At 42.8% G+C, this 25916-nt stretch overlaps 1 protein-coding gene across 1 annotated transcript in view; it reads left to right on the top strand.

The window, feature by feature from the left end:
• The window catches only part of LOC140485461 (acid-sensing ion channel 5-like), a 227722-nt gene that overhangs the window by 111175 nt on the left and 90631 nt on the right, over nt 1-25916 (top strand). The window contains exons 4-5 of the mRNA XM_072583664.1: nt 10091-10240; nt 22831-22978. Of these exons, the coding sequence (XP_072439765.1) occupies nt 10091-10240; nt 22831-22978 (298 nt within the window). The remainder of the gene's footprint in view (nt 1-10090; nt 10241-22830; nt 22979-25916) is intronic.

Genomic DNA, 25916 nt, shown 5'->3' on the forward strand with positions numbered 1-25916 from the left:
CGGAGGTTGCTGTGGCAGAGTTGCTTGGTGTTGTGGTCGATGTTGTTCTGAAAGCTGGTAGTTTGATGGTTTAAGGTTCGGCAGTTGTTTGAAGGCAGGCAGTGGAGGCAAAGGGAAGATCTTGACAAGATGTTGGTCATCATCAATGGCATATTGAAAGCTACAAACAATATGGTGTAGTTTCTCTGTTTCGGGGAATTACTGGTCATATCCTGCGTTGTCTCCTGAGGATGTTGTTGCGGTTTTTTGCTGTGGCACGTCGGAACTGGCGATCGATGAGTTGAGCATCGTATCCCATTCTTATGATGAGGTCGTCTTTCAGCATCTTTAAATGTCCGTTGTGTTTCTCCTTGTCTGAGCAGGTCCTATGTATGCACAGGGCTTGTCTGTAGGGAGTGGCTTCTTTAACATATTTTGGGTAGAAGCTAGAGAATTGCAGCATCGTGAGGCTATCCAAAGTCTTGCAGTAGAGTGAGGTACTGAGGTGCCTGTCCTTGATGGAGATACTTGTGTACAAGAATAAGACTGATTCTGAACAGTAATCCATGGTAAATCTGATGGTGGGTTGAAACTTGATGATATTGTTGTGTCATCATTTCAGTGATTCCTCGCTATGAGTCCAAAGGAAGAAAATATCATCGATATATCTGTGTATAGCATTGGTTGGAGCAAAGACGTGGTGCAGCAAAGTAGTCTACTTTGACTTGTGCATCAGATGCTGGAACATGCATAAGGGGGTTGTGAATAGCCTATTCCTACTCCTAATTTGTGAGGCATCCCTGAGGCACCCTGTCATTGAATCTATCCTCCACCAGTGAACTTATCAACAATAGCTGGTCAGAACTTATCAGGTCTTCTTGGACTCAGATGATTAGAAAATGTCACTACAGTCACAGGACCAAAACAATAAACTGACTCTATCTTGCAAAATGTCCAGATTACAGAGGAGGAAGTGCTGGATGTCTTGAAACAGTTAAAGGTGGATAAATCCCCAGGACCTGATCAGGTATACCCGAGAACACTGTGGGAAGCAAGAGAAGTGATTGCTGGGCCTCTAGCTGAGATATTTGCATCATCAATAGTCACAGGTGAGGTGCCGGACGACTGGAGGTTGACAAACGTGGTGCCACTGTTTAAGAAGGGCAGTAAAGACAAGCCAGGGAACCATAGACCAATGAGCCTGACGTCGGTGGTGGGCAAGTTGTTGGAGGGAATCCTGAGGGACAGGATGTACATGCATTTAGAAAGGCAAGACTAATTAGTTGACTGATAGTCAACATGGCTTTGTGCATGGGAAATCATGTCACACAAACTTGATTGAGTTTTTTGAAGAAGTAACAAAGAGGATTGATGAGGTCAGAGCAGTGGACATGATATATATGGACTTCTGTAAGGCGTTCCACAAGGTTCCCCATTGGAGACTGATTAGCAAGGTTAGATCACATGGAATACAGGGAGAACCAGCCATTTGGATACAGAACTGGCTCAAAGGTAGAAGACCTTTGAAGGGTGGTGGTCGAGGGTTGTTTTACAGACTGGAGGCCTGTGACCAGTGGAGTGCCACAAGGATCGGTGCTGGGTCCTCTACTTTTTGTCATTTACATAAATGATTTGGATGTGAGCGCAAGAGGTACAGTTAGTAAGTTTGCAGATGACAACAAAATTGGAGGTGTAGTGGATAGCGAAGAGGGTTACCTCAGATTACAACAGGATCTGGATGGGCCAATGGGCTGAGAAGTGACAGATGGAGTTTAATTCAGATAAATGCAAGGTGCTGCATTTTGGGAAAGCAAATCTGAGCATTATATACTTAATGATAAGGTCCGAGGGAGTGAACAAAGAGACCTTGGAGTGCAGGTTCATAGCTCCTTGAAAGTGGAGTCACAGGTAGATAGGATAGTGAAGAAGGCATTTGGTATGCTTTCTTTTATTGGTCAGAGTATTGAGTACAAGAGTCATGTTGTGGCTGTACAGGACATTGGTTGGGCTACTGTTGGAATATTGCATGCAATTCTGGTCTCCTTCCTATCGGAAAGATGTTGTGAAACTTGAAAGGGTTCAGAAAAGATTTACAAGGATGTTGCCAGGGTTGGAGGATTTGAGCTACAGGGAGAGGCTGAACAGGCTGGGGCTGTTTTCCCTGGGGCGTCGGAGGCTGAGGGGTGACCTTATAGAGGTTTTACAAAATTATGAGGGGCATGGATAGGATAAATAGACAAAGTCTTTTCCCTGGGATCGGGCAGTCCAGAACTCGAGGGCATAGGTTTAGGGTGAGAAGGGGAAAGATATAAAAGAGACCTAAGGGGCAACATTTTCACACAGAGGGTGTTATGTGTATGGAATGAGCTGCCAGAGGATGTGGTGGAGGCTGGTACAATTGCAACATTTAAGAGGCATTTGGATGAGGATATGAATAGGAAGGGTTTGGAGGGATATGGGCCAGGTGCTGGCAGGTGGGACTAGATTGGGTTGGGATATCTGGTCGGCATGGACAGGTTGGACCGAAGGATCTGTTTCCATGCTGTACATCCCTATGACTCTATGACTCTAACTCAACTGTGAATATAGGAGCCGCACTTGGACACAGTGATAGATGGATAAAAATGTTTTAGAAGCATATAAGTGAAATGAGTACTCAGTAAATCTTTAGATTTTCACAGTCGTAAATGTATGTTCACTGGCAATGTATTATATATATTTGTTGTGGACTCATTATACTGCCAGTTGGTCACCTTGCATTTAAGGATTTGAATGTGTTGATTCATTGAAAAACTATTTATTATCTCTCACCATCATCAAAGTGATCACAAAGTGATTGATCCTAAAATGAGGACATTTAAGCCGACCATCACTGAATGCTTTGGGCAAATGAACAGTAAATGCTGACTGTGTTTTATGCCCTATAAAAATACTTCTGTACAGTGTGGGCAGCCAAATCAATGCATTGCAACAAAATGACAAACAGAAATTGCTGGAAACATTGTTGGTTTTGTTTCTGATTTCTAACATCTTCAGTTCTTTGTTCAATTTATTTGCATACTGGTGTCCAACTATAATACATGGAGATAAGCCAAACAGGCTTCAGTGATAATTGAATTGAATTAAATTGAGAATTGAATTAAATTTATTGTCATGTGTAACAAGGCACAGTGAAAAGCTTTGTGTTGCGAGGAATACCGGCAGATCACAGAGTTAAATAGCATAGATAAGTAAAATAATAGGTAAACAGCAGCAAAAACAAATAACACAGGCACAGGCGAATGCTAAGGATTTGTGAGTCCATTCAGTATTCTAACAACAGCAGGGTAGAAACTGTTTCAAAACCAGCTGGTGCTTGTGTTTAGGCTTCTGTACCTTATCCCCAGTGGAAGAGGTTGTAGAAAAACATTGTCGGGTGGATAAATCTTTGGGAATGCTGGCAGCCTTTCCTTGACAGCAGGCCTGGTAGATGGATTCTATAGATGGGAGTTTGGCCTTTGTGATTGTCCAGGCCGAGTTCACCACTCTCTGTAACTGTCTCCGATCTTGAGTGGTACAGTTGCCATACCAGGTAGTGATACATCCAGACAAAATGTTCTCGATGGCGCACCTATAAAAATTGGCAAGGATTATTTGCCATCATGCCAAATTTTCTCAACTGCATGAGGACGAAGAGAGGTTGTTGGGCGTTTGTAACCAGTGCATCCACATGAGGAGTCCAAGAAAGCTTGTTGTCGATGACCACTCCAAGAAGCTTGACACACCTCTGTGCTGTTAATATGTAGTGGGGCTTAAGTAACATCCTGCCAAAAGTCAATAATGAGTTCTGTCATTTTGCTGGTATTGAGAGCTAGGTTGTTCTCAGTGCACCATTTTTCCAGGTCTTCCACCTCCCGTTGATAGACTGTTTCATTGCTATCTGAGATCCGACCGACTATGGTGGTGTCATCAGCGACATTGTAAGTGGCATTAGTCTGGTATATGGCGACGCAGTCACAGGTATACAGTGAGTACAGTAGGGAGCTGAGTACGCATCCTTGGGGGGCTCCAGTATTGAGTGTTAGTGACGATGAAATATTGTCCTCAGTCTTCACTGATTGTGGCCTGTGGGTCAGGAAACTGAGGATCTAGTTGCAGAGGGTGGGGCTTAGTCCAAGATCACTAAGTTTAGTAATCAGTCTTGAGGGGATTAAAAGATTAACGTATTTGAAACGTGTCTGGCCAGGTGTATAATATGAAGAATATGGGGTTAGTCCAGCAGAAAGACAGCGGGTTTCCTAGTTTTTGAGATGGTCAAAATTGCTGATGGCCAAACAGACTGGACGTCCCTGTTCAAAATAAACTATAAGCTAACATGCAGGTACAGCAGGCATTAAGGAAGGAACTGGAAATGTGTAAGGAGCATTGAGTAAAATGATTAGAAGAGCCTGGTTGCAGTTGTTTACAACCATGGTGAGGCTGCACCTGGAACATTGTGTCTCATATTGTTCTTCTTACTTAGAAAAGTGTGAATGTCTTGAAGAGGATTGCAATTTAATTTCAGAGACTGATTTTGGGAACTTTAGGGTTATCCGATGAGATCAGATTGAACAGAATGAACCTTCAAAGAATCATAGAATCCCTACAGTGCAAATAGAGGCTATTGGACCATCAGGTCTGCACCAACCATCCAAACAGCATCGCAACCAAACCGACTTGGACAGTTCCAAACAGGAGATTTTATTCACAGCCACAAAAAAGGAATACAAACAAAAGAACAGAGACTGCAGTACAAACTGTGATAAACCCGACAAAGCCTATGGGAAATCAGTGATTTATTTCTTCATGGAGAACATTGAATATGAGTTTCTTTGGTAATAGGCAATGGCCTGTCCAACTGGAACTCATCATCTGAGCCCTTAGAAATTACACCCAGGGATGGATGTACAGAGTAATCCACCCAGGCTGGGACAAGGTTATGTATGCCATGAGGATTGTGGGCAAGATTCATGTCCGTGTCTGCTGACAGGAGCATGTGAGAGGATTGGCAAAATGGCAAACATCTAAGATCAAGGAGTTGAAAAAGGAGGTACTCAACCTGGAGTCAGCTTTGCATTGCTAACCCTATAGGGGGTGCACAAGGAGAGGACGAGCATGCTGAGGGACCTGCAAGTAATCAAATCCCAATTCCTCAGGGACATGGCCATTGGTCCCCCTTCTTCTACTCACTGTGTGAGTGGGGGCAGGGGGCATCAGCAGCTCTTTGTGCTGCTAGCTGACAAGATGGATCTTGCTGGCATCAGGGCACAGATCTCAGCCTATTACAAAACACTGTTCTCTCTGGATCCATCCAGCAATGATGTCACAGGCTTTGTGGGATGACCTGCCACAGGTCAGCCAGGGGGATGTCAGGATGCGTGATGCTCCTGTCACATACAAGGAGCCGGCTGGTGCCCTTCAACCAGTTATCAAGGGGTATGTCTGAGAGGCAGAGTAGGCTGACCGTAGAGTTCTTTAGGACATTCTGAGACATCCTAGGGAATTACAATGCACAAATCCTGATGGATTGTTTTGCAGCCAGACAACTGTTCCTTTCCCGGTGAAGAGCACTCATCCTCTTGTTGCCAAAGAAGGGGGTCCTTCATTCACTTAAGAACTGGTGTCTGGTCTCTTCAGCAAGGAATTACAGGATTTCTCTGAGGATGCTGTCATCTCACTTTGGATCCTTGCTGGACCATCATCCCAGCCAGCCTTCAGGGCTGGAGAATTGACTCCAATAGCCATCTGATCTGATCACTCTTCCTTTGTTGTAGATATGGTGACAAGAAATGAAGAAACTTCACTTTGTTCCCATTGACTGCAATTTGATAGGGTTCCTTTTTACCAAATTCACTCAAATGTTGCCTTGATTTCAAAGACAGTGACTGGATTCACATCTTAATTTTAGCTCTGTTCTCTATGCTTTTACCAAGTTGTAATATGGTCTGGAACTTTCCTCCACTCTAATTAATCTGTTGCTGTTGAGATATGACTCTAAGGAGAGAGGGGGCACTACTGGATCAGATCCTGTGACATGAGCGTGGACAAGTGGATAAATTGCCAAATTTTAGGGACAATGAGATGTCGGCTAGCCAAGGAAAAGGTCAAGGAGCAATCTAAAGTAAAATTCTTCAAAGAGAGAACATGAAGAGACAGTCAACATAAACGTGAATCCAATCTTTTAATTATTCAATTTGTGGGATGTGGGTATCACTGGCTGGCCAGCATTAATTGCCTGTCTCTAGTTGCTTTGAGAAGGTAGTGACGAACTGCCTCTTGAACCACTGCAGTCCACCTGCTGTTGGTTGATCCATAATGCCATTAGGAGGGAATTCCAGAAGCTTGACCAAGTGACAGTAAAGAAACACCAATATATTTCCAAGTCAGGATGGTGAGTGGCTTGGATTTGAACTTGAAAGTTGTTTTGCTGCCCTTGTTCTTCTCAATGGAGGTAGTCATGAGTTTGGAAGCTGCTGTCTGAGGATCTTTGGTGAGTTTCTGCAGTGCATCTTGTAGATAGTACACACTGCTACTGAGCAATGGTGGTGAAGGGAGTGAATATTTGTTGATATAGTGCCAATCAAGCAGACTGTTTTGTCCTGGATGCTGTCAAGCTTCTTGCATGTTGTTGGGGCTGCATTTATTCGGGCAAATATGGAGCATTTCATCACACTCCTGACTTGCGCCTTTTAGATAGTGGACAGACTCTGAGGAGTCAGGAGGTGGGTTACCCACTGCAGTATTCTTAGTCTCTGATCTACTCTTGTAGCCATTGCATTTATGTGATAAGTCCAGTTGAGTTTTTGACCAATGATAACTCTCAGCATGTTGATAGTGGGGAATTCAGTGATTGTAACACCATCACTTGTCAAAGGGCAAGTTACATTGCCTCTTAGTGGTGATGGTCATAGTCTGGCATTTATGTGGCATGAGCGTTACTTGCCATTTGTCAACCCAAGCCTGGATATTGGCCAGATCTTGCTGCATTTGGACATGAACTCATCAGTGTCTGAGGAGTTATGAATGGTGCTGAACATTGTGCAATCATCAGCAAACATCCCACTTCTGACTTAATGATGGAAGGAAAACCATTGATGAAGCAGCTGGAGATGGTTGGGCCCAGGACACTACGCTGAGGAACTCCTGCGGAGATATCCTGGAGCAGAGATGACTGACCCTCCAACAACCACGGCTGTGTTCCTACATGTCAAGTATGACTCCAACCACCAGAGAGTTTGCTCCCGATACTAATTGATTCCAGTTACACTAGGGCTTCTTGATGCCACACTCAGTCGAATGCAGCCTTGATATCAAGAGCTGTCGCTCTTACCTCATGTCTGGAATTCAGCTCTTTTGTCCATGTTTCAGCCAAGGCATTAATGAGATCAAGGGCTGAGTGGCTCTGGCAGACCCCAAACTGGGCATCACTGAGCAGGTCATTACTGAGCAGGTGCTGCTTGATAGACACCTTCCTGTTGATGACATCTTCCATCTTTACTGATGATAGAGAGTAGACTGACGGGGCACTAATTGACTGTGTTGGACTGGACATATTTGGGCAATTTTCCACCTTGTCAAGTAGATATCAGTGTTGTAACTGTATTGGAACACTTTGGCTAGGGGAGCAGCAAGTTCCAGAGCACAAATCTTCAGCACTGTTATTGGAATGGTGTCATGGCCTGTAGCCTTTGCAGTATCCAGTGCCTGCAACTATTTCTTGACATTATGTGGAGTTAATCAAATTGGCTGAAGACTGATCTCTGTGATTCTGAGGACCACTGGAGAAGTTCGAGATGGGTCATCCACTTGGCACTTTTGACTGAAGATTGCTGCAAAATCTTCAATCATAAATAATAAAAATATAATGAAAGGAGTAGTGGTTTGTTTTGGAAGCAAGCAGAGGATCATTATGTGAAAGCTATTGCAATATCATCCTTTTCAGATTAAGTCTAAATTATAATTTGGGGAAGATATGGGAATTGCACTGAGTAAACTGTTCATTCAGACAATCGGTGACTCAAATGGCCACATCCTGTGCTGTACCAACTCTGTGATTCTTTGATTGAAAAGACATACATTAATCAAGGAGAGTCAGCATGGATTTATTAAGGACAAAATGTGCCTGAATACTTTGGTTCAATTCTTTGCTGAGAGGAGGTTGGTCCACACATATATATTGTGAGGTATTTGCCAAGTGACAGTCAGGAAGCTTAAAAAGAAGATGGATTAAGAAGAAAATATTAAGTCTGTAGAAACACAGATAGAATAACGATATGGAAAGAAAACTGTCTCAGTGACAGGAAGTTTAGTGCGGTAATGAATTAATGTTTTCTCAGCCTTGGAGATTTTTTGCATTAGTGTTGCCCAAAGATCTAATCTGGGTCAATTATTCTGCAAAATTTTATAATCTGCCTAGAATTGGGTGTAAAGAATTACATTCTAAAGATTTTACAAAACTTAGCAAATTTTAGTATTAATGAGGATAGCTATAGATTGCATAGATATAGAGAGGAGCAGTGGGCAGCAACCTGATGGATAATGTTCAATGTGGAGAAATGTGTACTTTCTGATATTATTATGGAAAGTATTTTCAGCATTATATGAATTTGAAATCATATATGAGGAGAGTAACGTTGATGTTATATACACAAATATCTGAAGGTTGATAGGATAAGTGGATTTTTTTTAAAAAAGCATATGGATTACCTGAGTTTATAAATAGAGGAATTGCATATTTAAAAAAAAAAGAGAACATTCTGGAATTCATAAATCATTGGTTCGATCTCTGTTGGTGTACAATGGGGAAGTCTGGACACCAAACTCCAGGAAAGATGCAAGAAATTAGACTGGGAACTGATTAAATGTACCGTGATGTTACAGGGGTGGAGGATTTATCCTATCTCAAGAGAGATAGATTTGAAAAGTCATTTTGAAATAAACCAATTAGATGCAAAACATATAGGAAATTATAACAAATAAAATCAGAAATTGGTGGAAAAGCTCAGTCGGTCTATCAGTATCTGCAGAGACAAAATAAAGTGAATGTTTCAAGTCCTGTAACCCTTCTGCCACCTACAAGTCACAAGTCAGCAGTGTGATGGAATATTTCCCACTTGCTTGGATGAGTGCAGCTCCAACAATGCTCAAGAAACCTGGCATCACCCACGACAAAGCAGCCTGCTTGATTGACATCAGATTCACTCCATCTAGTAGCAGCAGTGTGTACCTTCTACGATATGCATTGCAGAAATTCACTAAAGATCATGAGACAGCATTTTCTAAATTCAGGATCACCGCCCACGAGAGGGACAAAGGCAGAGAATAGCAGATACATGAGAGTACAAGTTCGTCTCCAAGCCACTCACTGTTCTGCCTTCAAAGTATGTCACCATTCTTTCCATGACTTGGAGATGCCGGTGTTGGACTGGGGTGGACAAAGTTAAAAATCACACAACATCAGATATCGTCCAACAGGTTTATTTGGAAACACTAGCTTTTGGAGCGCCGCTCCTTCATCAGGTGGTTGCCACCTGACAACCACCTGATGAAGGAGTGGAGCTCCGAAAGCTTGTGTTTCCAAATAAATCTGTTGGACTATAAATTGGTGTTGTGTGACTTTTAATCATTTTTTCAGTATCACTGGGTCAAGATCCTGGAATTCCCTCCTTAATAATGTTCTACCTACAGCACCTGGACCACAGCAGTTCAAAAAGGCAGCTCACTGCCACCTTCTCAAGGATAAATAGGGACAAGAAATAAATGCTGGTCCAGCCAGCAATGACTACTGCCCACTCTCACAAGTGAATAAAAAAATTAATCACTGGATAAACTTCCTTTCATTTCCTTTGAAAAATCCTCAAAAGGATTTATTGGTAGGTTAGAAGGAATACTATCAGCTATCCTCAAAATAGATTATACTGGAGATAATTCAGGCATTTCAAACTAAATTGAGCTTCAATAATTTTCAGAAGAATGATAGTTTGAAATTTAACTTCTAAAAACATGAGGAAATATTACTTTTGAAAAGTTATATTGACTGTAACATCATCATGATTAGTAATAAAATGCTGTTCATGTTTTTATTCATTTGTAGCCAGAAATGACAGATAATCCCTCCCTTGGCTTTGTTGATGCTGGAATTTCATTTGTTATCCATTCACCCAAGGAACCACCACAAGTTGAGACAATGGGCCTTTTGGCAGGAGTTGGAATGCATGCCTATGCAGCAATACGGCAGTTGAAGGTAAGTTGAAAAATAATATCCTCAACGAACTGAAATCATCTACTCAGAATGCTTTGAGATTTGTTTGAAGTAATAACTAAAATTGAATAAGACAAAGTCTTGTTTCTCATGTTGTAAAGGCCAGTTTTATCTTTTGGACTGTGGACCATAAAAGGGAAAAGGTACTGTTTTAAACCAATGAAAGAACATGTTGCAGCTTTTAAAATGAGGATCTGGAATTCATTGTGAGTTGTATGTACTATGTTCCCTTATTCAGTGTAGGTTGACGACATGAGGATGGATGACACATTCAGCTGAATCTTTACCTAAGTGCATGTTGTATTGAGTTTTTTGGAGAGGTTCATGCTGCAAGACCCAGTGAGATGTTTTGCAGTATTTTAACAAATGTCCCTCATTAATGGCATCCACCCTAATGGCATCCCTCAAGTAAAATTCTCTCTCCATCTTACCATGCACCCATCCTGGGACAATTTGCTATTCATTGGATAGCATTCATTGAAAGCCACAGTGTCATATAGCATGTAAACAGACCCTTTGGTCTAAACAGTCCATACTGATCATGTTCCAAAATTAAACTAGTCCCATCTGCCTGTGCTTGGCCCATATCCTTCCAAACCTTTCCCATTCGTGAACGTATCCATATATCTTTTAAATGCTGTACCTACATTCACCACTTACTTTGGCAATTTATTTTACACATGAACCACTCTTTGTGTAAAAATGTTGCCTCTCATGTCCTTTTTAAATATTTCTCCTCCCCGACACCCAAACCATATTTAAAGAGCCATCATGTACTTGCATGAGTATTGGCATTCTGAAGCTGTTCTGCTTGATTCCAGGATGAATCTGAACATATTGAGAAGGAGAAGAGAATGGTGCAATTGAAAGAGTCCTCGTCCTTGAGGACCAGCAGAGGATGCCACCCCACCAGGCTCTTGAGGACCTGGTCCAAGATTGCCTCTGACCTCCTCCATGGATAGGTTGGCAGCAGTCATGGAGGATCACATTCAATTCCCTCAGGATCTGTTGGAGAGGAACCCATACCTGCACTTCATCGTTGCAGCCATTCGTCCTCAGGACCAAATGCATGGCAAGTCCTGGATGAGACAACTGGTTTGTACACCAGACAATCCATTCCTCACAAGGAACTAGAGTGGTGTCAGAAGACACTCAGCTATGGGTGAAAGCCCTCCTACATAACTCCCTTTATCATATGCTTTATCATATCAACCCTTATAGATACCTTTGTCCACCTTCACAACTGTCATTCCACCCACCTACCCCCCCCCCACCCCCCTCCACCCCCGTCCCAGACTGCAGCTCCTAATTCCTAAGAATAACTTCTTGCCAATAAATCTTCCCAGATAAGTTATCCCTAATAACCCCTCACAGACTAGCTGCAATGGAGGCCCAGAACTGACTATGATCCACTCTGGAGACAGTTGACACGTGGCATGCATATGAGATGGATGTAGCACTCATCTTGTGGAACAACAAGATGTCTGCTCCCTGATTGAGGACTGCTGACCAGCAAGGCAACATGCCTTATGTGACTGCAATAATCAGTATGCTATGACATGGATGTTGTAAGCATGCAGGTAGTGCTAAGTGAGCAAGTATTAAGATAGCAAGTGAGCAGCCCTGAGTTGCAGCATGGCCCAACTCGTGAGCTAGGTGCCTGGCCATGTGCATAAACCTCCTTTGCAACAGCTTGTCAACGCTCATTTTTGGTGCATCCTTCATTGTAAATCAATTCTTTCTGAACATCCTGCATGTGGATCGGAGAAGTCCCATGATGTGTTTAGTAACCATTGGATGCCGATGTCCATGGATGAGGGTTGCATATGGCTGGTAGCCATGATTCATGTCCTGAGGTATTGTTTGTTACTAAACAAAATTGAGACTGGTCACATACAGGCGTGAACTGACCTCACAAGTACCTGCTTCTACATTGACATTTCTTGATTTACAAACTGTTTAATATACTTGTAATGTAGGACGATAAATATTAATGAGGTGAGTTACTGTATTAGTAAGATATTTAAAAGCTATAAATACTACCTCGTGAGAAAATAACCTCACTACTTAAGAAGCATAACATAGAAGTGAAGCTTGCTGGAACTGTTATCCAATTCAGCTACAAATCCTACAAGCCCACATTGTTCGAACCCCTATAAGATTCCACTCCTGGCTCCATATCTGTGTGTTTAAGGCAATTTTGTCTATAGGCAGCACTCTGATTGGTTTTTCAGTTGGCCAGTTGTTATTTACTCAGGAGGGCCTGTCATAGTAACAACGAGGCAAATGCTGGAGATTAGAGTCAAGATTAGAGTGGTGTTGGAAAAGCACAGCAGGTCAGGCAGCATCCAAGGAGCTGGAAAATCGATGTTTGGGGCAGGAGCCCTTCATCAGAAAACAACTACTTGATTTAATCCTGAAGGAGGCTACAACCCCGTATGTGGACAGTAGAATAAAACCACTGAAAATGTGTTGCTGGAAAAGCGCAGCAGGTCAGGCAGCATCCAAGGAGCAAGAGAATCGACATTTTGGGTATGAGCCCTTCTTCAGGAAACGTCGATTCTCTTGCTCCTTGGATGCTGCCTGACCTGCTGCGCTTTTCCAGCAACACATTTTCAGCTCTGATCTCCAGCATCTGCAATCCTCACTTTCTCTTAATCGAATAAAACCATCTCATTTGCAAAGAGAAAATAACTGAATTGCTCTCTCCCTTGAGTGGAGAAGTAACATAAAATATCCAAGCAGCCTTTCTCACTCACCTGTAAACTGCTCCCTCTGTAAATTGCCTGTTAAAAGGGGAGACCACCTTCAGAGACGACGAATGGCACATGTGCAAACAATACAAACAACTTCCTCTTTTCAGCAAAAAATTAAAACAAAGTGGAATGAATCAAAAGAAGGTCATGCATTAATTCCTGTGGTTCAGATTAGATCCAGCAAATTGTTACTTTCAATATTTTATATTAACCACTTTTTTTTATCCTTGTCTCCTTATGTGTGTATTTGTTACAATGTGGAGGTTGAACCCCTCTGTTAATTAAACCAAACATCCAGAAAAGGTCATCTTGCCTCGCCTCGTAATCTGTTAAAATATGAATGACTGAAAACTCCTAAATTCCATTGTTTAAAGAAAAAATAACCATTTATTTCCTTAACTCTAATAGTGAATACTATTCATAAATCCAAGCCGCCCATTTTTTAACTACTTACTGTCTGACCCCAATACTATAAAAATATACTGTTCCAATAAAAAGACTTATTAAACATTCCATTAACTTAATCTCAAGGCCTCACAGTCTCTTTCTTCTTCGCTATCTTCAATCTTCCAGCTACTGATCTCCCTGGGTCAACTTATTTTATTGCAAGTAGGTTTTACATGAAAAGGTACCTTTGATAAAGAGTGTTTTCTAATTTCTTTGAGAGCAAGATTTTCGATTAGCATGATTTGGAGATGCCGGCGTTGGACTGCTCCAACCACCTGATGAAGGAGCAGAGCTCCGAAAGCTAGTGCTTCCAATTAAACCTGTTGGACTTTAACCTGGTGTTGTGTGATTTTTAACTTTAGTTTGGCAGTTAGCTCTCCAGTTCTACGGCAGTTACTTGGCAGATCGATGGCAGGTGCTTTGTGACCAATTTCAAAATGCTCGCGCGTTTTATAACCCCAATGACACATTAAATTCATATAATTTGATTGCTTCTGGATGTCAAAACAATGAACTCAAATTCAATTGGGTTTTAGTATCCTGGACATAATTCAAACGGATTGGTTGTATTTGAATTGTTATCAAAACTGCAACCAAAACTCAGATATCCATTTAACAGCTATTTCCTACATGTATCTATTTTAGAAGAGTTCATCTCCCAGCCTTTCCATTTGGTCAGCTGAGCATGCACTTTTAAATTTACTTCAAAATTCAGAAAACACTTACAATTTTAAAACAAACATATATGCTTTCAACTTCATAGCAGTATATGTATGGATATTTCAGGAAGGAGTAAAATATAAATTAAAGATCTATAAGTTAGCAATTCATTTTTCTTGTTTAGCATTGGTTAAAAGAATTCTGTTACAACAAATAGGTATTTTCTTATTAATGAAAATATCTGAGTCAGGCAGTTAGGTAGAACTGGACTTAGTCATGTTTTCACATCAGTAGCAATTTTAGGAACAATGGGATTTGATTTACAGTGTACTAGCCGAGTCTGTCATAATTACGTTATTGGTATTAATGGTAAGAATAGTTTATAGGTGTATCATTTTAATCTCCTAAATAGTTAGTAACAGTTTATTGAAAGTCAGGGACAGATTGGTGTTGTGACCATTGCCTTATGATTCTATACAGATGTACTTATGGGACTGGGAACTATCAGGCATGGAGAGAGGTGGATCTTGTCCCTGGCCCAATGAAATTTCCCCAATATAATGCTATGAAGTTTGAGCTGGTGCACCCCTCACTCAGATTTCAAATACTCTTCCCTCACAAATCTCCAGTGACTGCCAACTCAGTGAAGCAACACACTGACCATTCCCATACTCAGGTTGAGCCTTACTTTATACTGCAGCTTGTGTTCTCTTCAAGGACCTCTTGCCTTTTACAACATTACTGCCTAGTGTTAGTCCTGCCACCTTGCCAGCTGCTCAGTGAAGCTGTGGACATTAAGTTTGTGCACAGTGAATATGGCACTGAAATTTCCCACCAGCATCACAAAGCTATCGATAACACACATACATATGTGTATACACTGACAACATCAATAGTGACCCACGTACCTTTTCAACTTCTATGCATAGATGGCTGATATGGAAGCAGCCAGGATACTAGTGACATATTTGAGCAAGACTCTTGGATCGTGATCTGGACACATTGTGGATACCTGAGGACTACATGTCAGGAGGGCATGGCAGCAGATTACCAAGGTAGTGAGGGGTTCGTGCAAGCATCAAGTTGGATCAAGTGTGAGAAATGCTTCAGTAACTTGCTGATTGCTGCCAAAAGTGGCTTATTGCATGCAAAATACCAGGTATTGGCAGACACAGCATATACGCTAAACAAAACCTTGGAAGGTTAAATGCAGCAACGATTGTAAATACCAAATAGGAAATAATATTAAGAACCAGATGAAAAGGACTCCCATTTGACTACAACACAAGGACACCTCATTAGCTTTTCTCTCTTGTCCTTGACATACAATAGCCAAGAGTTGGACAAAACTAAGGGTGTGACCCTGGTACTGTGAGATATTCAATCTATGGAAGAGAGGATCATTCTGATACCCTGAATGTCCCCAAGTGATCTTATGGATAATGTAAAATGTCCCCTTTCAGGTGCACAGTGCCTGCAAGTTACTGTTTTCAGAATAACATTGTGAAGAATGGCTTAGTGGATGATCCTGTTGAACAGCACTTTTTATAGTGGGATTGAGGGTTTCGAATAGATGAAAGATGCCAGAGAAGCTGAGACAGACAGCAGGCAATGTATTAGGTGGGGTGTGGAAAACAGACACTGAAAATTGATAGGATCTCAGAATGTATCCTATGAGTCACTTACATTCCTCTCACAAACTTCAGTAGCCTGCTTCCTCCCCTGTAGTGCTATGATGAGCTTGCACCTCTAAGAGTTGAAAGTCAGGGACAGATTGGTGTTGTGACCATTGCCTTATGATTCTATGCAGATGTACTTATTGGACTGGGAACTATCAGGCATGGAGAGAGGTGGATCTTGTCCCTGGCCCAATGAAATTTCCCCTATATAATGCTATGAAGTTTGAGCTGGTGCACCCCTCACTCAGATTTCAAATACTCTTCCCTCACAAATCTCCACTGACTGCCAACTCAGTGAAGCAACACACTGACCATTCCCATACTCAGGTTGAGCCTTTGACTAGTGGTGTGCCGCAGGAGTCGATGCTGGGTTCCCTGGTTTTTGTCACTTATGTAAAGGTCTTCAAGGTCTCTTTGTTCAGCAACATTCCTCTTTAAATTACAGTCAGTTATGAATCACCTGAACAGGATGTAATGCATTCATCTCAGGACTTGTCTAGTAGGATGAAGCAGCAGAAATTCAGAACAGATGGACAATAAATACTCTCCCAGTAAACATTATCTACCTTCAAACAAATACTCATGTTATTCTTTCACTGAGTCTTGTGTGTGATTGGTGGCTGTTCATAAAAGAAGAACATAACAATACCCAGGGAAGAAACATCACCTTGGTGGTGCTCTGTGCTATAGCTCTGAAGTCAAACATGGGCCAAATCAGGCAAGGGTGACATGGAGTCAGAGGTGTACAGCTTGGTCCAACTTGTCCATGCTGACCAGATATCCGAAATTAATTTAGTCCCATTTGGCAGCACTTGGCCCATATCCCTCTAAACCCTTCTTATTCATATACCCATCCAGATGTCTTTTAAATGTTGTAATTGTATCAGCCTGAACCACTTCCTCTGGCAGCTTATTCCATACATGCATGATTCTCTGTGTGAAAAAGTTGCCCCTTTTAAATCTTTCCCTTCTCACCCTAAACCTATGCCCTTGAGTTCTGGACTCCCCCCAACCCAGGGAAGAGACCAGGTATATTTCCCTATTCATGCCCTTCATGATTTTATAAATCTCGACAAGATCACCCCTCAGATGCCAATGCTCCAGGGAAAAGAGTCCCAGCCTATTCAGCCTCTCTCTATAGCTTAAACTCTCCAACGCTGACAAAATCCTTGTCAATCTTTTCTGAATCCTTTCAAGTGTCATAACATCCTTCCTACAGGAGGGAGGCCAGAATTGCACACAATATTCCAAAAGTGGCCTAACCAATGCCCTATACAACTGCAACATGATTCTTATACTCATAGCTCTCACCAATAAAGAAAAGCATACTAAACACCTTCTTCACTATCCTATCTACCTGAGACTCCATATTCGAGGAAATATGAACCTACACTCCAAGGTCTCTTTGTTCAGCAACATTCCTCAGGACCTTGCCATTAAGTGTATAAGTCCTGTCTTGATTTGCCTTTCCAAAATGTAGTGCCCTACATTTAAATGAACTCCACCCCATTGGCCCATCTGATCAGGATCCTGTTGTTCTCTAAGGTAACTTTCTTCACTGTCCACTGCACCTCCAATTTCAAATCCAAAGCAGATTTCTTTCCCTGAATAACACTGGTGAGTTTCATGGTTATCAGTAGATTTTTAATTCCAGGTAGGCCTTTGACTCGTGGTGTGCCGCAGGAGTCGGTGCTGGGTTCCCTGGTTTTTGTCACTTATGCAAACGATCTGAATGTAAATATAGGAGTTACAGTTCGTAAATTTACAGATGACACTAAAATTGGTGTTAGAGAGTGAAGAAGGTTACCTCAGAGTTCAACGGGACCTCAATCAGATGAGCTGATGGGCTAAGGAGTGGCAGATGGAGTTTAATTGATAAATGTTAGGTGCTGCATTTTGGAAAAGCAAATCAGAGCAGAACCTATGCAGTTAATTATAAGGTCCTGGGGCATGTTGCTGAACAAAGGGACCTTACGGTCCAGGTTCATAGCTCCTTGAAAGTGGAGTCAGAGGTAGATGGGATAATGAAGAAGGCATTTGTATGCTTGCTTTTTTGGTCAGTGCATTGAATGTAGAAGTTGGGAAGTTATGTTGCAGCTGTACAGGAGACTGGTTATGCAATTTTTAGAATACTGCATCCCTGTTATAGGAAGTTTGTTGTGAATCTTGAAAACGTTCAGAAAAGATTTACAAGGATGTTGGCATTGTTGGAGGGTTTGAACTATAGGGAGAGGCTGAATAGACTGTCTTCTCGGAGGCTGAGAAGTTATCTTATAAAAGTTTAATAAAATAATGAAGGGCATGGATAGGGTGGATAGTCAAGGTATTTTCCTCAGGGTAGGGGAGTCTAAAACTAAAGGGCATAGGTCTAAGGTGAGAGGGGAAAGATTTAAAAGGGACCTAAGGGGCAATGTTTTCACACAGAGGATGGTGCGAGTAGGGAATAAACTGGCAGAGGAAATGGTGGAGTCTGATACAATTCCAACAATTAAAAGGCATCTGGATGTGTATATGAATAGGAAAGGTTCAGAGAGACATTGGTCAAATGCAGGCAAATGGGACTAGATTAATTTTGGATATCTTGTTGGCATGGATGAGTTGGACTGAAGGGTTTATTTCCGTTGGACTGAAGGGTTTATCTCTATGACTCTCTGACTTCATTGTGGATCCTCTTAACCTCACAGTTAGTTTTTGGACTGCTTCCCCTTCTCCTGATTCTGGTCACCTCAGCCACATCTTAAAGGGGCAGGATACACCCTGTTGTTTGGGCTCTGAGCCCATGTGCTCAATTTTCTCTCTCTCTCTCTCTCTCTCTCCTTTCTAGTCTTTTTCTTTTTATTTTATTCTTCATCTTCTGACATCATGGGGCAGCTGAAATGGAGTTGACAGGGTGTTGGTTGCAGCGATGTTGGTGCCTGGAGCAAGCACCACCGGCTGCGACAGGTCTGGAGCCTGCATTTGAGGACTTGTTGGGTCTTCAGCTCTGATGGACTCCTAGCTGTGGTAGGCATGCAGCGTAGACTCGGTGGGTCTTTGGCTGTGGCAATGTCTGAAGCGAGAACTCTTGGCTGCAATAAGCCTTAAATGTGGACTCCTTGAGAGCCAGGCAGATACCTCGCACATGCCCTGGAGCTGTGTTTGTGGACATGTTCAGAAGATGAAATCAATTTGAGTAATTCTTTTTTATTCTTTTTGTAACTCAAAATGGCTGTATTGTTGCGACAAAACAAATTTCATTATATTTTCTCAATATATGAGACAATAAATACATAAACACACATAAAATGAATAAATAAATAACTTAAATACATAAGAGTTTCCATCCTCAATCAAGCATTCCGACCTCTTTGACTTCAAGCTTCCCAGAACCTTCTTCTCCAGCTTAATCTTCTTGCCAGGAAATGGGTCTTTCTTACTTTCTACCTGATCAAATACTACATCTTCTTCTGCATCAAGTTATGCAGTCTGCAAACACTAAACCATCTTGAAAACCTGGCTGCAGCATATTGGACAGCACTCAGGACTAAGCAAGATCTCTGAATCTCATCCTGAGCAATAAGCACCCTTGTTTGGAGAGAGATGGTTGCACAGAATGAGTAGTGGCTCTTTCTGTTCCCCATCAATGTGCTGACAGCAACATGAATACAGTCTTACAATATCTGGTCATCAGATACTGCACAGCTCTGCAGCCAAGCCATGGAAAAAAAAAGAGGCAGCAGAGTTGACTGCCATGGTAGCCCTTGGTGCAAGAGGCAAGGTAAGTTGGTGAATAGATCTAGGGGAGAAAGTGAGGACTGTAGATGTTGGAGATCAGAGCTGAAAATGTGTTGCTGGAAAAGCGCAGCAGGTCAGGCAGCATCCAAGGAGCAGGAGAATTGACATTTCGGGCATAAGCCCTTCTTCAGGAATGAGGAAAGTGTGTCCAGCAGGCTAAGATAAAAGGTAGGGAGGAGGGACTTGGGGGAGGGGCGTTGGAAATGCGATAGGTGGAAGGAGGTCAAGGTGAGGGTGATAGGCCGGGGAGGGGGTGGGGGCGGAGAGGTCAGGAAGAAGATTGCAGGTTAGGAAGGCGGTGCTGAGTTCGAGGGATTGGACTGAGACAAGGTGGAGGGAGGGGAAATGAGGAAACTGGAGAAATCTGAGTTCATCCCTTGTGGTTGGAGGGTTCCTAGGCGGAAGATGAGGCGCTCTTCCTCCAACCGTCGTGTTTCTATGGTCTGGCAATGGAGGAGTCCAAGGACCTGCATGTCCTTGGTGGAGTGGGAGGGGGAGTTGAAGTGTTGGGCCACGGAGTGGTTGGGTTGGTTGGTCTGGGTGTCCCAGATGTGTTCTCTGAAATGTTCCGCAAGTAGGCGGCCTGTCTCCCCAATATAGAGGAGGCCACATCGGGTGCAGCGGATGCAATAGATGATGTGTGTGGAGGTGCAGGGGAATTTGTGGAGGATATGGAAGTATCCCTTGGGGCCTCAGAGGGAAGTAAGGGGGGAGGTGTGGGCGCAAGTTTTGCATTTCTTGCGGTTGCAGGGGAAGGTGCTGGCAGTGGAGGTTGGGTTCGTGGGGGGTGTGGACCTGATAGGGAGTCACGGAGGGAGTGGTCTTTTCGGAACGCTGATAAGGGAGGGAAGGGAAATATATCCCTGGTGGTGGGGTCCGTTTGGAGGTGGCGGAAATGACGGCGGATGATACGCTGTACATGGAGGTTGGTGGGGTGGTAGGTGAGGACCAGTGGGGTTCTGTCCTGGTTGCGGTTGGAGGGGCAGGGCTCAAGGGCAGAGGAGCAGGAAGTGGAAGAGATGTGGTGGAGGGCATCGTCGACCACGTCTGGGGGGAAATTGCGGTCCTTGAAGAAGGAGGCCATCTGGGTTGTACGGTTTTGGAACTGGTCCTCCTGGGAGCAGATGCGGCGGAGACGAAGGAATTGGGAATATGGGATGGTGTTTTTACAGGGGGCAGGGTGGGAGGAGGTGTAGTCTAGGTAGCTCTGGGAGTCGGTCGATTTATAATAAATGTCCGTGTTGATTCAGTCGCCAGAGATAGAAATGGAGAGGTCTAGAAAGGGGAGGGAGGAGTCTGAGACAGTCCAGGTAAATTTGAGGTTGGGGTGGAAGGTGTTGGTAAAGTGCATGAACTGTTCAACCTCCTCGTGGGAGCACGAGGCAGCGCCGATACAGTCATCGATGTAGCGGAGGAAAAGGTGGGGGGTGGTGCCAGTGTAGCTGCAGAAGATGGACTGTTCCACATATCCTACGAAGAGGCAGGCATAGCTGGGGCCCATGCGGGTGCCCATGGCTACTCCTTTGGTTTGGAGGAAGTGGGAGGATCGGAAAGAGAAGTTGTTCAGGGTGAGGACCAGTTCAGTCAGTCGAAGGAGGGTGTCAGTTGAAGGGGACTGGTTGGTACAGTGGGAAAGGAAGAAGCGGAGGGCTTTGAGTCCTTCATGATGGGGGATAGAGTTGTACAGGGACTGTATGTCCATGGTGAAGATAAGGCGTTGGGGACCAGGGACGCGAAAATCATGGAGGAGGTGGAGGGCGTGGGTGGTGTCCCGAACGTAGGTGGGGAGTTCTTGGACTAAGGGGGACAGGACCCTGTCGAGGTATGCAGAGATGAGTTCGGTGAGGCAGGAGCAGGCTGAGACAATGAGTCAGGTTTGTGGATTTCGGGCAGGAGGTAGAAACGGGCGGTGTGGGGTTGTGGGACTATGAGGTTGGAGGCGCTGGATAGGAGATCCCCTGAGGTGATGAGGTTATGGATGGTCTGGGAGATGATGGTTTGGTGGTGTATGGGCAACTTACCATGCAAAACTTGCAAAACTTGCAAAATTTGCAAAGAATGCAAAACTTGCGCCCACACCTCCCCCCTTACTTCCCTCCAAGGCCCCAAGGGATAGTTCCATATCCTCCACAAATTCTCCTGCACCTCCACACACATCATCTGTTGCATCCGCTGCACCCGATGTGGCCTCCTCTATATTGGGGAGACAGGCCGCCTACTTGCGGAACGTCTCAGAGAACACCTCTGGGACACCCGGACCAACCAACCCAACCACCCTGTAGCTCAACACTTCAACTCCCCCTCACACTCCACCAAGGACATGCAGGTCCTTGGACTCCTCCATCGCCAGACTATAGCAACACGACGGTTGGAGGAAGAGCGCCTCATCTTCCGCCTAGGAACCCTCCAACCACAAGGGATAAACTCAGATTTCTCCAGTTTCCTCATTTCCCCTCCCTCCACCTTGTCTCAGTCCAATCCCTCGAACTCAGCACCGCCTTCCTAACCTGCAATCTTCTTCCTGACCTCTCCGCCTCCACCCCACTCCGGTCTATCACCCTCACCTTGACCTCCTTCCACCTATCGCATTTCCAACGCCCCTCCCTACCTTTTATCTGAGCCTGTTGGACACACTTTCCTCATTCCTGAAGAAGGGCTTATGCCCGAAACGTCGATTCTCCTGTTCCTTGGATGCTGCCTGACCTGCTGCGCTTTTCCAGCAACAGAATAGATCGAGGGCCCAAGTTATCAGTGGGAAGGCTACAAGGCTAAATTATTACCTGTCTGGAGAGTTAAGGTCTCTCCCTGTTTTGGTACTACAATATTTCCAAGTAGGTGAGCCTATTGCGATATCTGCAGTGCTAAAGTTATTCCCTAGTCCTTCTTCTCTTTCTTCATATGGGCTGAAGAGATAGTACTGAAAGCCTGGGAATCCTATCTCCTGCTACACAAGGCTAGTACTACTGAACTCTTTTTTCATGGTTTAATTGGTCTAAAATCATTTAATTAGTTTACTTAAAGTATTTGGTAATTTTAAACTATTATGTTATCAGTATTTTGAGAAGATTTGTAGTTCTTTGTAAAGAAGATTATTATGTTATGTTCATAAATATCAAGTGTTAAATACAATTTTCACTTACAGTTAATAATGATCTGTTCCCATAATGGCCTGTGTCATTGAAGTTGCAATTGAATATGTTTATCGTGGGTCAGTATGGATGATCAAAAAAAAAATCAGTTTTACTGTAATTTACAGACTATAAACCAGGAGTATCCTTGGGGAGAATGTAATCCTAACATAAAACTGGAACATCATGACACTTATACAACTTATGGCTGTTTACAAGAATGTAAATCAAAGCATATAAAAGAACATTGTGGTTGCATACCTTTCCTCCTCCCAGGTTGGTATGATTTTTTAAAGTGTACTTAATATGGGCTAAAAGACAATCTGATACTGTAATCCTTTAAGATTTACAGAATTATAGAATTGTTGCAATACAGAATAAGGCCATGTCCGCAAGATAACTCATCGAGAAACCTTTTCCCTGTAGTCCTGATTCTTTTTTTCAAAAATGTGCCTTGGTTATAATATTTTTGGGAAATATCACAAAAACATTTCACTTTGAATCTTACAAAATGTACAATAACACACAACCTGTCTCCATTAACCATATTTTATTCAAACTATTTATAATACACTTAATACTTACAAAATGCATTCCATATTATACAGCCTGAAGGTAAAAACAACTCAAATTAGAAATCAGAATAAGTGTAAACATGTAATATTTTCCTCAATGCACCATGCTATCTGATGTGCCTAAATACACTTTCAATATTCTTAATTTATAATGTACATTCTTTGTAAGATGCAAAGCCTGAGGGGTTCTGCAAGCTTCCAGCTCTTCAGTACACAATGGTTGAATAGCCTTAGATAATGACTTTTCCCCATTATGCATCTGCAGCATCTGCCCCAATCTTTAATTTGTCCCTTTGCTGGATCTTACAATGTGCCTGTCTGCAACATTTATTGAAGAAAATTTCACGCACTGGAACAGCAGGAAGTTTTGATCAGACTGAAGAGTGTCTTTCTCAATTGATGACCTTCAAGAAATAGTTGATGTTTGTCTTGCTATGTATCCTTGGGAATAGTGCATAGAGTAAAAAGTCCTGCTTCACAAAGCATTTTTGTAAGAACATTGACAGAAACCACTCCACCTCTCACCAAACCCTCTACGGAACAGTCTCTTCACCACCACAGCCATCTGAAGGACAACATGCAGAAGTGGTGAGACTCCAGGAAGGATCGGATGGGAAAGGCCTTTCTCACAGGATCCCCATAATGTGGAAGCAGGCCATTTGTTCCATTGAGTCCACACCAACCCTCCGAAGAGCATTCCAAACAAACCCATTCCTCTAGCCTATCCTTGTAACCCTGCATTTCCCATGGCTAATCCAACTATCCTGTACATCCCTGGACACTGTGGACAATTTAGCATGGCCAATCCACCAAACCTACATAGCTTTGGGCTGTGGAAGGAAACTGGAGCACCCAGAGGAAACCCACGCAGACACGGGAAGAATGTGCAAACTCCACACAGACAGTTGCCAGAGGGTGAAATCGAACTCAGGTCCCTGAAGCTGTAAGGCAGCACTGCTAATCACTGAGCAACCATGCTTTCTCATTAGCAGCCAAGCTACGTCTTGGTGAATAAAAAAAACAAAGCATGCTGAAGCAACTCAGCAGGTCTGGCAACATTGGTGGAGAGGGAAACAAAGTGAATGTTTTGAGTCCAATATCACTCTTCTTCAGAACTTGTACTTGTTTTAAGTTCTGGCCATGACACATTCACTGAATTGACTTTTGGCAGTCTGCACAGGGAACCATTCGACAGGATCTTTTATCTCATTTTCCCACAGGACTTTGAGAATGTTACGTGCTGATGGACTGTGGTTAAAGATGTTTGTCTGCATTAAAATCTTCACAATGGACAGATAGTATGACAAGGTTTAAATACTTGAAGCAGCTACAACAATGTGGCTCGACTCCTCCTTCAAAACACAGTAGTCAGGTAGAAGCTCAGCACAGACTGGGGTTCCATGCACTGCTTGATATAGCTACACACAGAGATAGCCAAAAAGGATGACAGCAATGTTAGTTATAGACTAAATGTATCTAAATGTTTGTAAATTGTGTCCCTGTGGATGTAGTCTATTTTTGATCACTAGATCAAGTGGAAGGCTCAAGTGATCACTACAGTGTAAGAGTGAAGAATGGGCCAAATCTGTGACACTTTACATTTGAGAATCCTGTTCTGAACTACATTGGAGAAGGAGCATTGGTCCTTGTGATAGATTTTTACTTGACTATACACTTTACTTACTTTACTATACACTCCTTTCAGATTTTAGGTCACGTTCTGATCCCTCCAAAGCAAGTACCCAGGTAATCTGAACTGACAATAAAAGGGACAAAAGATTGGTCGAGCCAGATTAGAGAGAAGAAAGTGGCCCCATTCTTATTGCTATACCATGACTCCTACAGAGCCTTGTGGATGCTGACCAATCTGCAAACTGACAATTAATCCAAACATGCAACAATGCCACAATACAAAAGAGGCATCAACTTGAGCATTTTTAAAAATTTATTCATGGAACGAGGATATTTAGGGAAGCATTTATTACCCAAAAGGCAATGAAGAATCAACGATATTGTTGTGGCAGATGCCCTTCCCTAGACAACATTACTGAACCAAATAGATTCAATAATGCCTTGATTGTTTGAATAATCACCCTTTTAATACTTACATCTTTCTCAATGGACTCAACAAATAGTTCTATGGAACAGATCAGAACAGAAGAAAGAAGGAAGACCTGTTCAACTCATATTTGATTAGAAAGTTTTGTGTTTTCCAACAATTAACTGAATTTGTGTTACTGACATTTGTGTAGGGCAGTTGATTCCCACCTCAAATATCCTTTTGGAGAGCATGCCCATCATGTCATTTTGTGATATTCTGTTAAAGGACTCATTGTACATACTGATGAAGTAGGTGTCCTGCACACTGTAAAACTTCCCAAAAAAACAATTGTTTATTTTTAGAGAACTAGCGACCTTAAATCATGCAGAGTTCACAGTTTATCTAAACTCTCCTACATAGGGTCAGCTAAGCCCTCCAGATAGAAAGCAAGAATGCCTTGATTAATGTTGCTTCCACGACATGTCGGCAAGTTATCTCTAGCAATCTTCCAGACTTAATCCTCAAGGATGAGCTTCTTTCAATAAGAGTAAAAAATTATAGGAAATAGGAACAAGAGTAGGCTATTCAGCCCCCATAA

The sequence above is a fragment of the Chiloscyllium punctatum genome, chromosome 14 (genome assembly GCF_047496795.1).
Source record: "Chiloscyllium punctatum isolate Juve2018m chromosome 14, sChiPun1.3, whole genome shotgun sequence".
NCBI classification, from domain to species: Eukaryota; Metazoa; Chordata; class Chondrichthyes; order Orectolobiformes; family Hemiscylliidae; genus Chiloscyllium; species Chiloscyllium punctatum.